A 14,368-nucleotide genomic window follows, 5' to 3' on the forward strand; every position below is an offset into this window, starting at 1 on the left:
ATTTTTATCTTTGTATTTTTTTACTTTTTATTAAAATATAAGCAAATGATTGAATTAAAATTTAAAATAATATTTTTTACAATGAAATATGTTGAGGTTGAAGCTGAAAACTTTTCTAAATTTCTTTAAAAACATTTTGACAAACATGGTCTATAGGGCCGTACTTCAAAGTATCTGTCCGACAATGTTACATATTACCTTAAGTTTTAACAAAAATTTAAACTAATTTTACATATAATTAAGGGATACTTAAATGTCACGTAATTGTTTTGAAAATAAATAAGAATTATATAAAAAATTAATTTTTTAATAATAGATCTTACTCTTTTTAAATAATTATATGATATTTATATATTTTACAATTATATGTAAAATTACTGAACTAAAATTATAAAAAAAATAAATACTCCTTTAGGATGAGATTGTGACCTGGAATGGTAAATTAATATTTGTGGAAAAATAAAAAGAGAATGAAAATGAAAATAAAAAGAGAGGAGGTTATCGATATTTGAAGAGAGGAGGTTATCGATATTTGGTTAGTAAGTAAAGAATTTGGTTTTGATCTGCTGTTCCAAGTTCATAATATACGTTACCGAACCCATTGATCTAAGGTTTCGCACTTTCGCTAAACCCAACATCATAAACTCACCCTTCCCCGTATAAACGCGCTTGAACTCGAGGAAATCTTCAGGTACTTACCTTCTTGGGTTTTCCCGATTTCCACCGTCCTTGAGGTTTTCTGTTCTTTTTTGTTAGTTGAGTTTGGGCTTGATCAAAAGATCCTAAGTTCTTTCAAATTTGGTTGCGATAGTCGATTCTAGGTTTTTCTTTTGTTCGATCATGCTGGTGATTTGTGTATTTCTTTTTTTCGTTTCGATTTTTGGGTTTATTTTGGTCTTGAGGTAATGCAACCCTTTTGTTTGGTTGGGTGAAAAAACAAACGAAAGATCGGAAAATACAATTTAGATTTTCTTTGTTTTTAGCGTTATACCTTTTGTTTATTAGAATTGGCTTTTACCGGCCAAATGGTATTTTCTTGCATTTTTCTGAGCACCCAAACTGAGAGCTATAATGGGTTGACTTCTTTTGAAACTTGAATCTTGGTGTGTTTCGTTTATGGTTTACTGAGTTATTGGTGGAAGTGAAAATTTTCTTTCGGCGGTAAGGAAAAAGAAAAGGAAAAGAAAAATGTGGGATCATATGATTGCAGGCTGTGGCTACGGTTTCACCCTTTACAAATTCTAACTTTTCGAGTTCTTTTTAGTCTTTGCTGATGCATCAGAGAAAATTAGAAGAGAAATTGAAAATCCAAGTGCGATGCTTGGAGAAAGGAAACCCATCATGAAGATTTTGCAACTTCATTTTAACTGTGAAATTGTCAATACATCATTATTAGTCAGCAGCTAATTGTAAAGGATTAAAAATGGAATATCAGTTATGTTATCTTGAATTAAAAGCTTGTTCCCAAATTTTGAACTTAATGATTTTATGGCAAATCAGGAGCTGTGGTTTGAGTTACAATGGGTGATCACGTTGTTCTGTGTGTTGATGGCCATGTCAAACCCAGAAGCTTGCATTCACTGCAAGGGGTTGAGGTAGCTCCGGGATCTTCTGGAGAGGGTACAGGCTTGCAACCTCCTGATGCACCCACTTGTGCTATTGATGTCGATGGGGTTGGAGAACGTGGAGTGTCTGAAGAAGAAGCATTGATTCAGTCCGTGGAATGTCGCATTTGCCAGGAGGAGGACAGCATAAAGAATTTGGAAATCCCTTGTGCTTGCAATGGTAGTTTGAAGGTATTTTTAAAACCATGGTCTTCTTTCAAAATTTGAAATGTCCCATTTTTCTATATGAATTTTGAGTGCATTCTTTATGCACTATTGATTTCACAATTTTCCCATCAGTCTATCTAATTGGTCAGGTGCTGACCTCGATATAATACAATCAAAAGGTAAATCGAGCTATAAAACTTGGTGTCCTTTCCCCTTGGAACACAAGATCTCTCTGGAGTTTAGTAAGAGTGGTGCTACCACTTGGCTTAAAGAGCCAGCATTCATTATTCATATGTTTTCTTTGTCTATTGATTTTTATTTATTTTTATTTCCTGAGAAAAATGAAACTTTCACAAATATGAATGCCCCATGTCTTACATAAGAAAGTTCAGGTCAAGTACATATTGCTGTAGTTAAGCTAGATAGTAGTATTGTCCATTCATTACTGGCCTCAAAGTGGTCTGTCATATATATCATACGTCTACTGACTCACATGGCTTCCTTTGATGTAGTTGACATGTTAAAAGCTTTCCTAAAATCAACACAAGGATTTAAGCTTGGTTCCCTTTCTTCTTTTTAAATTCCAATGATTTGTAATACTGTTATAAATAACTGAAACGTTCAACCTTTCTCCTGGACCCCTCTTTTTATACAGTTCGCTCATAGGAAATGCGTTCAGCGATGGTGCAATGAGAAGGGAGATATTACTTGTGAGATATGTCATCAAGTAAGTCCTCTGTTCATAGCATCTAGAATGGTTTGCAATTTTCAACTCTGTTCGATAATAATCTGTATAGAAGTATGAATCCGGAAATTGCATATACACATGGTGACATGGACACAAGTAACTTCTAGAGTTTCAGAAATGGCTATAGTGGGTTTTTGATTTTATGGCAAATGCAAATTGTGCGTCACAAAATAAACTGTTGTACCATGAGTAATTGTATACAGTGTTGCATAGATACCATGTGGGGTAATGTATCTCCTTTTGTATTGGAGAATGTAATGCCTTAATGATCCCTTTTGTTTCACATAGAAGTGATTTTTTATTTTTTTTAAATGTGTCATGCACATTTGAAGTATTTGTATTTTTGAGCTGCATTTTGTGTGAATTTGCTTGAAAAGAGCTGGTTCCACTAATGAGTTGAGAGTTAATGTCAGCTTATTGACATTCACGTAAAAATTCTATTTTTGCAGCCTTACCAACCTGGTTACACTGCCCCACCTCCTCACTCTGAAGATACTTCATTTGATATAAGGTAAGATTGAACTCTATGCTTATTGATAAAAATTTTGTGCCTATTTGACTGTTTTCTCCATGCAAATAGTTATTCTCATGTTCATTCCATTGGGCGCAATATGAATGAACTTGTTCTTATATGCTCATCTAATTGAAATTTTGATTTCTGTCTCACAGTGAGGGTTGGACAATATCTGGTATCCCTTTGGATTTGCATGATCCTCGACTATTGGCGATGGCAGCAGCTGAACGCCATCTTTTGGAGGTGCAGTATGATGACTATGCTGATTCTAGTGCTAGTGGAGCTGCATTTTGCCGCTCTGCAGCTCTAATTGTAAGCCCTAAAGCCTTCGTAAATTGAATCCATAAGTTAGATGTGTAAAGATTTTGCTATAGGAATCAAATGCCCTGTTTACATCTGACATTTATGGAAACTTAGACATTGTCATCTTGAGCCTGATTGTACTGGTTGACAGCATCTGGACATTATTGTACATTGTGTGACTTGGGTCCTGTGACGGTAACACCTTGGATACAACTTCTCAACTGGAAAGAATAATTTATTTGTGGTCTCTATTGACCCTTCTTATACACAGTACGATGCTTATGGACACATTACGATGCTTATGGTTATGATTTGGATCTATTCTCATGTTTCTTTGCAGTTAATGGCCCTTCTTCTGTTAAGGCACGCTCTATCTCTCACCGATGCTGATGGAGAAGATGATGCTTCCACCTTTTTCTCTGTAAGTTGGATATGGGTGTATGAATATGTCATATGAGAATTCACATTGTCGGTATTTTATTTAATTGTTAATGGTTTACAGCTTTTCTTACTTCGGGCTGCTGGTTTTCTTCTGCCATGTTACATTATGGCCTGGGCTGTCAGTATATTGCAGCGGCGAAGGCAAAGACAGGTTAGCACTTGGTTCTGCTGTTTTGGAAGGAAGAGAATTTCAACCAAAATATATAACTTGATAATGGCTAGCTGTAGCGATGAGATTGATTAGAGAAGGGAAGTAAATTGGAGTTTCGCTTCTTAAGCACTTGAAATTTTTTTAGAATCCTGATTTGAATTACCTTTGTAGTAATCTGAGAGAAATTGCCACTTTATATTATTAGAATTGAACTGTTGAATTATGGCTGGCTGCGTGCTGGGAAGGATTTCTATATCAACAAATGGGGTTCTCATAAATTTCTCCTTTTGTTTCTTCTATTCAAAATCTCTCTCTCTCTCTCTCTCTCTCTCTCTCTGTGAGCGTGCACGCGATTGGGTTCATGTTTTTCTCATTTTTTGGTGTAACGTCCTTGAGCATTGCTGGGGTCTTTAGTTGGTAATCCAATAATTTCATTAATTATCTTTCTTAGTACTACTGTATTAATTTCATAAATCTTCCCACTGAATCAGGAAGCAGCAGCACTTGCAGCAACTGAAGTTGCATTCATGCTGGAGGCTGGACAACGTCCCGGCTTGCAGTTCGCCATAGCACCAGGGCTTGCTGTTCCTCATCAGGAACCACTTCACTGATATGGCATTTATAACGGTTGTAAAGTCTGGCAGGAAAATTGAAATCAGGAAGTTGGGCATGTTTGGAATTTGTCATCAGCGGTTAGAAGAAAATTGGAAAGCTGTATCGTTGTCATTGTTAATGTTATTTTTTTCCTTTTTCTGTCAAGCTTCATCTAATCTCTCACCTCTCCCCGAACGTCGTTGGATCTCTCCTTTGTACATATATCTGGGTTGTCATTGAAGCAGTTATGTCTGTTTTCACAGATTTTTATTTTGAAAAGGCATCTTGGAAATTAGAATTTATATAAACATGTCAATAAGAACTTGAAGATGGAAACTCCAAAAAGGTTGGCCCAAGTGGTGAATGCCTTAGTTTTGGAGTATCTCATTTCAAGGTGTAAGGTTCAACGCTCATCGGGTGCAAACAATCCTTTAGGGTCACGCATTTTAAGAGCCAGCTATTTAACTAGTTCTATATAAAGAAATTTCTAAGAGTGTGGTGCACTGGATTGGAATTTAGCTTGCATGTATGGATCTTAAGGGCCCTTTGGAGAGGTTTGAGGAGTTCTGGAAGCCAGGTTTTCTTTGTAAACTATGACTATATGCTAAGGGGGTGGCATTGCTAGGGTAAACCATATAAACCAGACGTTTTGCGTTCTATACATTATTTCAAAGTCTTGAGGTTATCAAATTGGGAAAATTTACTCTTGAATTATTTGAGGTAGCTTGTAGGAAACATCTTGTAGGATTAGTTAGGATTTTGTTCCCAAGTAAATGTGGTCAATAAAACCACTGCTAAATTTTAGTGAATCGTTCCTTCAGTCTCATATTTCATTGAAATAGATTCAGTGATTGATGCGTTGACGATCTCATTCCTTTGCTTTGTAATTATTTGTAAAGAAATTCCTGCCTATTATTTATAGTTGAGTAGTGCTACATCCCCCGATGTAGCCTGAGAACCCACTGAGAAAGGCAAAAAAAGTTTTATTTTTTATTTTTTGAAATTTTTTTTCCATCTATTTTTTTATATTCTTAAATATTTTTTAAAAAATAAAAAAAATTCACAACAACGTTAAAGAAATGCTTCATTTTTTTTTTTAAAAAAAGTAATCATATATATGTGAGTAGAAAAATACTTTCTTAATTATTAAGTTAAAAATAAAAAATAAAAAGGAATTTGGGACACAAATTTAGGACCCATGTTCGAGGTACAAAGCATTTCTGTTTATAGTTATTTGCTGTTCTACCTTGATAGTGGGCCCGACTGAATTTTGGATAACAACACCCATTATGCCCGCCAGCATCATTCACGCTTTGTTATCTTATATCACTTTGTTTTATCATTATTTACTTTTTTAAAAACTACTTACGGTTCTGGAATCCTATTTTACTATAATAGTACCATTCTTGAGAATCTGCAAAAGACACCCCACTTTAATTTGTAACTTTGTCTCTATTAATTGTATCATTGTGCTGAGATGGACTTGCAACAATCAAAGGTACCACGAGACTGAATAATGATATTTATATAATTGTTTTACAACCTATTTTATATTTAATCAATATAGGTACCGCTTCATAAAAATATTAAAAATTTCTTTATTAGATCTGTCTTTTATTTAAAGAAGAGTTATAAAGGGTTGTATGTGTATCATTACTTATCTTATTATATTCACTCTATTATATCAGTGTTGAGAGTTCTAATACGAATTATCGATTATTCGAACTTTTCTTATCTGTGTGTAACTTAATCCATCGCTGGTTAGTGATGAGAAATTCAAGTAATGCTCAATGCAATAAATGCGCATCCTAATTTTTGGACACGCACGACTTTCAAAAGAAAAATGATAGAGATACAGCTATATGTCTCATTACTCCAAAAAGAATATTGCAACGTGTATGCAACCATTGCTGATGATGGATGGCATGAAAGAGCTCGCACATGATGAATAGGCAGGAAGCTCTGAGAGGGGGTTGTCTTAAACTAAAAAAGTTAAAAATGTGATGGGGAAGGAAGATGTTGGGAAAGCAACAATTCATTGATTCTTTTACTTTAACACAGTACCAAAAGCAGAAGCCCCCACATTTATTAGAGTATCTGACCTCTCTATTATACTTGGTTGGGAGTTTGGACCTTGACCACCCCAATCCTTTCTTCTTAGGCTATCTCTCTCTCTCACACATTCAACTTGAATTCTGAAGAACCCTGTGCTTTAGCATATCTTCTAATTGCTTTGTACCGTTTCATTACTTGGCTTGGTTAAAAAGAAGCTTGGGGAAGGGGGTAAAAGATGATAAGAGGGATTAGGGAGAGAAGAGAAAGATGGTCTGCATGGATAAACGAGAACAAAATAAAGGCATGATATTGAAGCCAAATGAATGTTTCATTTGAAACTTTGAATAGAGGACTGACTTAGAGCTAGCTGGGCAGCCCCAAGAGAGACCAAAGAAAAGTGTAAAGGAATTCCAATAAGCACAAGAAACCGAGATTTTGATTTTTGTTGCATGGAGAGAAGAGCTTGGAATTCTAAAGTTGGTTGGCATAAAGAAAGCCTAGCTTGATGTATAAAGCAAGAGTCTGGGTTTTTTGGGTCTTGGGTAGGGGTTACTATATACATCCCATCCATTCCCCCAACGTCTCTCCTTTTGATGGCTTTCTTGCTTCTATAGCAATCTTAATATCTTATAATTTTTTTTTTCTTTTTTTCTTTTTCCTTCCTAACTATTCATTTCAGTGATACTGTAATAGTCAGTGGTCACCTTATTTCCAACAATCAAGATTCTTTGGGGTTTCCATGGAATGCTGTTTTCTGAATTCATTGCAAAGATATTCATTGTATTATAAAATATTCTGATTTTTTAATTTTATTTCAAATTATTTGTGATCAATATTGAGGTTAGAACCACTTCATCATGAAAATAATGATAACTAAGATTCAAGAAACTCAAGAGTAAAGTTTTAGAGTAACTTCAGAGGATTTGGATCTCTTGGGTTTAAATTTTCTTCTTAAATTTCTCTAGATTTTTGGCAGCTAAGTTTAGGGATGGTGGAAGAGTAAAATTGGGTTGAAAAATACAGTCATCCTATATTTTGTAAAATCCAACTTTAAAATATGAGATAAATTTTAGCAGTATCACAATTAAACACTTGTATGTAAAAGCATGTAGCGTGGTGTAGGGACATGTACTAAGGTCGGACGGATTACGTGGCAAGTTGGGTAGCTAGAGTTCAAGAATCTCTTGTTTGTCATATCTTGGTTAAAAAAAAAAAAAAAAAAAAGGAAAAGAAAAAAGAACCAGGCAAATGGTAGATGTAGGGAAACCAAAATGCAAATATACTTGGCTTCCCAATGATCCCAATGATAGTGTTCCAAACCAACTTTTCATTCAAACCCGTCAGAGACTTCTAAAACAGCCTTTTAATGCTCCTATGGCAGGCTTATGATTGGGATGAATCTTAAACTTCCCAACATATTCTGGGGCCTCCTTGTGCTTTGTGCTTTTAGCCTTCCAAATCCCATAAAAGAGAAAACCTCAGGCTTATTCTTATAGGAGAATAAGGCATAAGAAATAGGAAGTCTCAGACACAACACATTCTCCCATTATTGCTGCAATAGAATACCTCTATCACTCTTGTTTTTGTAGTGTTCAAGCATGTCTCTTTTGGCTTATAGAGGAGTCATTTTTCTTGTTTGTATTGGGGTTTTGGCTCTTCAACCAGAGGAGACTGCTGGCCTGAGAAGCATTGATCTTGCTCTGAAATGGGACAGAGCAAAGTTGCCATTTCTTAAACATTTGCGAGACCTTCAGGTTGTTGCTGTGGAGGATATGCATACAGAGCTCGCTTTGGCACCTGCACCTTCAGTAATGTTCGATCCAAATCAGTCTAACAAAAGAACAGTTCGCAAAGGTTCAGACCCCATTCACAATAGATGTTGACATTCTTAAGTTTTTGCTCAAGCTGAAGGATTGCAGCTCAAATCAGAAGTTTTTGCTCAAGCTGAAGGATTGCAGCTCAAATCAATCTGTGAGAAAGTAGAATGAATCTTAGTATCTTACACTCTTTTAAGTTAGGAACTAAATGCTGAATACGTGAAAGGCCGAGTATAGCTGTCTACTACATACAATATATAGCAAATTTTCCACTATTTCTTGAGAAAAGACAAGAATCCCAATATTTTTGCATTCATGAATCTTCTTGCAGGATTAGGATGAATTTCTCGTCAGCTGTTATAGGCAATTCTTCATGTTGTTTTATGACTTTGTATGCTTGTTCTGTTGCTCAGTTTAAGATTTGATGCACTTTCTAAAACTGGGTCATTTTTATTTCTTTACTATTTTTCCTATGGGCATGATAAGAAGATTATTTCATTGCTGTGGAAAAAGAAACATGTAAGGAGGGGCTATCGACCCTAACAAACACCCCAAAGCAGTATCTACCGCGCAAAAACCCACTCGGGAAATGGTACCCATTAATTGGTCCGGTTACTTTAAGTACATCTTCAGTACTTGCTCAATTTTATGACTTATAAAAGAAATACATAAATAATAAAATCTATATCTTTTTCCCGTTAGTTGAAGTTTTCGAAACAAACGATGATTTTACATAAATATTAGAACATAAGTCTTAACTTTGAGTTTTGACTTTACACTTCACAAATATTAGAACATAAGTCTTAACTTTGAGTTTTGACTTTACACTTCACTCAATTCAGCCTCCTACTTCAGAGTGAGATAAATAGGCTAACTGAAGTTCTGAATAAATTCTCTGTAATCAGAACACCAAAGGCAATTCCACCCCTTTTCTTAATTGTCTTGGTTTGGGCTTATAGAAGGCTTAATTGCCAATTAAAAAAAAATACAAGAATTGGCTTCAATCAACTCAGCATCACGAGTGGTGGGAAGAAAACAAGTGATCCAAAACAGACTAATAAGCCTTTCATTTAGGCAAAAATATTTAAAAAAAAAAATCAAAAATGTATTAGGAACAAACTTATCAGTTCATATCGAGCAGCCCTCTATTATTGTCTTTTAAAAAAATATCTGTTATAAAGAAATTTGTATGTAAAAAAATTTGACAGATAAATAGTTTAGTTTATAATCTAGATATTTTTCTGTATTTATCAGATATAAATGTAATTTCAGATTTTATAAATGAATAAATGACAAGCATTCTTCACATTTGTTTCAAAATTTGAATAAATTTTAGGCTCTTTTTTTTTTTTCTGGGCAATTAATTTTGGGTTTCCACTTCCAACATAAGAAATTAAAGCATTTAAACCAACTTAACTATTTTCCCTATAGACTTCTAATATTTCCCTATAGACTTTCTTCTTTGGCTAGGAAGTATCCGCATGGATCACTGCACCCTATAGGAGCTAGAATAGGTACAGTTGGTACTATATCAGATCCAAATACAAATTGGGTCCTAACCAATTGATTTACGACATTCTCGTAGATAGGCAAAGAAGTATTGTGATGTTGTTTATTTTAGGTTCAACCCAAAACTAAAATGTTACTGTCTTCTTGTCAACTCATTATCGAAGTTTGTCCCTCCAATATTACTTTATTCGTAATGTACGTAGGACTCACTTCTGAGGATTAGAGTTGTAATATACCGGGGCATAAGACTTCAAATGAAGAACTTTAGAAATAATTAGGGTGTTATAAAACAAAAGATATGTTAGCATGTGAGACCTCACGTCCGAACTTTAGAATCGAAGCCTAAGGTTCTATTTGGATATTGAGCTAAGTTGATCTCTTTATAAATAGTAGTAAGTTTTGTGGGATATAATTAAGATGAGTTTAATTATATTTATGAAAAATTGAAAAAGGTTACGGATTTTGAGTGTAAAGAGAGTTTAAAAAAGTTATGAGTTGCATATATAAAAAAATTTGAGTTGATATAAATTTAATGAATTAAAAATTAACTATTTAAATATTAAACTCAAATTCCAAACTGCACCTAAATGTTTTAACTTCCCAATAGAGAAACAAATATCCTCCCTCTAGAAATAGCCCGAATCCCCATATACTATGAAGGCCCATGGATCCAAGGCCACAAACCCATCTAGCTAAGAAACAAATTAGGTAAAGGTTTTAATATATATTGTAATCGAAGAAAGTACTAATGCAGAATTTATTCTTCATAAGATACTCTGGCATACATGACAATGAGAATGACTGAATATGGTTACACTACTACTGCTCTCTAACCCCGTGGAGCACCGAAATAAATAAGAATAAAAAACTGGTCATTATGTTGATGACACGATTACAATTAAGACAAAAGTGTTGATTTAATTTAAGGGCATTTGGGTCCTCCACGCTTGGTCTTCCAGTTGTTGTAGCAAGGGCATACGGCTTTGTTGCCGTAATAGCCAGGAGGGACGCAGAGGCACTTGGCACAGCATTTTTGGCAGAAGAACATGCATGGTTTGTGGTACTGCGTCTGACTACATCTTCTTGAGCATTGCGATGGGCATTCTGGTTGTTTCATTTGCAACGTTATAAACATGTCAGATTTTTTTCATGTTTGACTGTATGGGAGAATAGCAACAAGTTACTACAACATTTTATAGCAATGGCATAATTTTTTATTTTTTTATTGGTGCTGGGTGTTTGAGAACAATGTCTCGATTAATTCCAGGATATACTGACAAAGAGTTTCTCACAAGTACATCTCGTATAATTCAACGCCAAACCTTTTACCACTTGATCCAACCCTAAGGAATTAGCAATGACATAATAATCTATATATAAAATAGTGCATGAAACAAGAGTAAAGAGTGGAGAAACAAATTTTGAACTCATGATCTTTGTCCCGATAACACGTCATATCATCAATTATCTGAAAAACATGTGAAGCCATCTTGTTTTTATTTGATACTAGATATAAAACAATTCAAATGATATTCTCTCTAATTGTTGACTGAATTAATGAATTGTTTTAGTATGTGGTATTAGATGCTCATGTGGTGTTTCGATTGTTAGAAGATAATACACGGGTATCATTAAATGTTGTAGCATTGTTATGATGTGTTTGTCTCTTTTAAGGTATTAGAACATGATCAGGCTATATTGCTACATCTGTGGGTGAAGAAAATATGATGATCTGACATCGCATATATGTCATTTACATATTGATTTGTAAAACTCATTGTAAAATATGTAATTTGTAAGAATTTTGAAGTAAAATAAGTGAATAGTGTTTTGTGAATGATCACTTACGAGAACTCTTAAGACTCCCAGGTCCATATTGCCCCTGAAAATCACATAAATTTTCTCAAAATGCCATAAAACAAATTACCTTTTTTTTTTTTTTGTCAAAAAAAGAAAAGAAAAAGAAAGAACTTACACCATCCGGGTGGTACTGGGCTTCTTTCGCCATTGCCTACAAAAGATAAAAGGAAAACGAGGTACAAAAATTACAAGTAGATTATGAATGAATTGCGAAATTATTGACATGGAGGGCTCATTGGAATGAACAGAGCAGAGCCATGGCACATTTCATAGTCCTGTGTGAGCGTGACCAACAGGGAATGTTACCTTAGTTGCAACCATGGAAATGCCAAGAAGCGCTATAACCAGAATGCAGAGAAGTTTAGCCATTGCTATGAATATTAGGCACGAGAGAGAGAGAGAGAGAGAGACAGAGAGAGAGAGAGAGAGAGGTGGTTCAAGTTGCCTAAGTAGTACGGGGCATAGTTCAGAGTGCAAAGTGATGGTGGCTATAAATAGAGCTCTTAGAGGGATTCGGCCAACAGAAGATTGTACTGTCTGTTGTCTGTCATATCCATTACACCATACTTAACGATCTTTGTTGGAGTCGTTGACTCGTTTTCCCATGGTATCCATTAGAAGATTATGCACTATGAAATTTGGGACTCGAAAAAAGTTAGACAAAATAAACCAATCAGAAACCGATTCCCTCTTCATTTGCATTGTAAATGCATTAGACCTTACTTCTTCGAAACTTCACAAGATCCCGCATTTAATGAAATAAAAAAAAATATGTTTTGAGATATAATTTCAATAATTAATTTTAGATCTTTCCATTAAAAAACAAAATTTTGAAATACTTATATAAACATATTCCATTTATTTTGATGCAAATATATTTTGAAGTAATTTCTTTTGATTACACAAATCATCTCATCTCATCTAATCATTATAATTTTTTTAAACTTTTACATAAAATACAATAAATAATTCAACATTTTCAAATTCTAAAACAAAAATAATATTACAAAATAATATTTTAACAACAATTTTCAACTCTTATCTTATTTCATATATGTAATTAAATGAAACTTTAGTTCCCGTTTGTAATTTGGTCAGTTTAGTTTAATTTTAAGTTAAGTTTAACATCCAAATACTTAATTTTTAAATTATTATACTCATTTCAACTCATAATCTGTTTACACGTGAGATCTATAACTTTTTTCAATTTAACACATCTTTACATGCAGGACCACAACCTTATTCAATTTTCTATAAATACCTCTAAACTCATTTTAGATAGGTTTTATAAAATTTACTCAACCATCTCAACTCACTACTATTTATAATAAACTTAACTTATTTCAACTCATGTTAACATTCAAATCAGACCTTAAATTTCATGTTTTGTGTTGATTGGCAAGTTCAGCTTGGGTTTAGAGCATCCACATTGGCTTGGCCAAATGAGGTGTTTGGCCAAATTTTACATGATTTGGCTCAAAAATCTTTCACATTGGATTGGGCAAATCTAAAATAATTTAGACTTTTGCTATAGTGGTTGGCTAAAGATGGAAGACCACTATTCATTCATCAAACATTAAAATATTAATTTCTCATTCCAAACAAATAAATTAAATTAATTAGAATATAATTAACATTTAACATTTAGAATATAATTATTATTAACAATATTTTTTAATATTAATTGAATATAATATAATTATTATTAACATTTAACAATACTTTTTTTAATATTAATTTAATTAGAATATAATTACTATTAGCATTTAATAATACTTTTTTGTAATATTAATATTAATTTAATTAGAATATAATTATTATTAACATTTAATAATACTTTTTTAAATATTAATTTAATTAGAATATAATTACTATTAACATTTAATAATACTTTTTTAATATTAATTTAATTAGAATATAATTACTATTAATATTTAATAATACTTTTTGTAATATTAATTTAATATAATATAATTATTATTAACATTTAATTGGTAGAATTACAAAATATGAGAAAATAAATTAAATAAAAAATTTATTAATTTAATAATATTTTATTATTATGTAGAGAATAAATGGCTAATCCAATGTGGGAATTGAATTTTGATGAAGTAGGCAAATGTAAAAAAGTGTTGTTATTGGCTAAATTTAAAGATGAATTTAGCCAAACCAATGCCAATGCTCTTAGTAAGTTGTGGCATGCATTTCGTTGGTTTTGTTTATTAATATAAACAAAAAGAATTAATTTTATCTTATTATTTGAACCAGTTTGCAAATTCAGTTTGTTATTCCTAAACTACAATGTTGAACAATGCTATTTTTTTTTTATATATATATAAGAAAAGAAGAAAAACTCTATAAAATAAAGAAATCTGGAAGGGTATAGTTGGAACAGAAAAGGCCGTAATTGAGTGATGTGAGATGTAACGTGGGAAGTTAGTTATGCAGGGTCCCAAAAATAGACAACTCTGCAACCTCACATGCCAATGAATAGAGTTTGGAGGGAGAAAAGAACAATATGGATAATCAAATAAACAAAAGAAGGTACACGTGGAGAGGATATCAACCACAGGAAAAAATGGAGAGGTGACGTGGGAAGATCAG

The 14,368-nt window shown here is 33.2% G+C and overlaps 2 protein-coding genes across 3 annotated transcripts; one reads left to right on the forward strand and one right to left on the reverse strand.

The window, feature by feature from the left end:
- The first annotated feature begins 510 nt into the window (after nt 1–510).
- LOC122289976 lies at nt 511–4,802 on the forward strand. 2 transcript variants are annotated; one of them, XM_043097461.1, is made up of 8 exons: nt 511–734; nt 1,501–1,796; nt 2,428–2,499; nt 2,970–3,031; nt 3,190–3,346; nt 3,678–3,758; nt 3,840–3,929; nt 4,421–4,802. In XM_043097461.1, exons 2-8 carry the CDS (start codon nt 1,521–1,523, stop codon nt 4,538–4,540), a joined length of 858 nt encoding a protein of 285 aa, XP_042953395.1. In that variant the 5' UTR covers nt 511–734; nt 1,501–1,520; the 3' UTR covers nt 4,541–4,802. The 2 variants fall into 2 exon arrangements, with proteins under 2 accessions (XP_042953395.1, XP_042953394.1); XM_043097460.1 differs by having other exon boundaries at nt 512–691.
- Nucleotides 4,803–10,650: 5,848 nt separating this feature from the next.
- LOC122289977 (gibberellin-regulated protein 6) lies at nt 10,651–12,410 on the reverse strand. Its single transcript, XM_043097463.1, has 4 exons — nt 12,071–12,410; nt 11,880–11,915; nt 11,753–11,786; nt 10,651–11,008 (listed from the first exon to the last, which is right to left on the reverse strand). Exons 1-4 carry the CDS (start codon nt 12,131–12,133, stop codon nt 10,827–10,829), a joined length of 315 nt encoding a protein of 104 aa, XP_042953397.1. The 5' UTR covers nt 12,134–12,410; the 3' UTR covers nt 10,651–10,826.
- Between the last annotated feature and the right edge of the window lie 1,958 nt (nt 12,411–14,368).

This window comes from Carya illinoinensis, chromosome 12 (assembly GCF_018687715.1).
Source record: "Carya illinoinensis cultivar Pawnee chromosome 12, C.illinoinensisPawnee_v1, whole genome shotgun sequence".
Taxonomy (NCBI): Eukaryota; Viridiplantae; Streptophyta; class Magnoliopsida; order Fagales; family Juglandaceae; genus Carya; species Carya illinoinensis.

What these genes read in the sequence shown, in the direction of transcription:
- LOC122289977 (XM_043097463.1), bottom strand. Translation starts at nt 12,133, where the DNA reads ATGGCTAAACTTCTCTGCATTCTGGTTATAGCGCTTCTTGGCATTTCC. An exon ending in TTTCCATGGTTGCAACTAAG is followed by an intron (nt 11,916 to 12,070) that starts GTAACATTCCCT and finishes TATCTTTTGTAG; the next exon opens with GCAATGGCGAAAGAAGCCCA. An exon ending in CCCAGTACCACCCGGATGGT is followed by an intron (nt 11,787 to 11,879) that starts GTAAGTTCTTTC and finishes TGTGATTTTCAG; the next exon opens with GGGCAATATGGACCTGGGAG.
- LOC122289976 (XM_043097461.1), top strand. Translation starts at nt 1,521, where the DNA reads ATGGGTGATCACGTTGTTCTGTGTGTTGATGGCCATGTCAAACCCAGA. An exon ending in GATACTTCATTTGATATAAG is followed by an intron (nt 3,032 to 3,189) that starts GTAAGATTGAAC and finishes TCTGTCTCACAG; the next exon opens with TGAGGGTTGGACAATATCTG. An exon ending in AGCGGCGAAGGCAAAGACAG is followed by an intron (nt 3,930 to 4,420) that starts GTTAGCACTTGG and finishes CCACTGAATCAG; the next exon opens with GAAGCAGCAGCACTTGCAGC.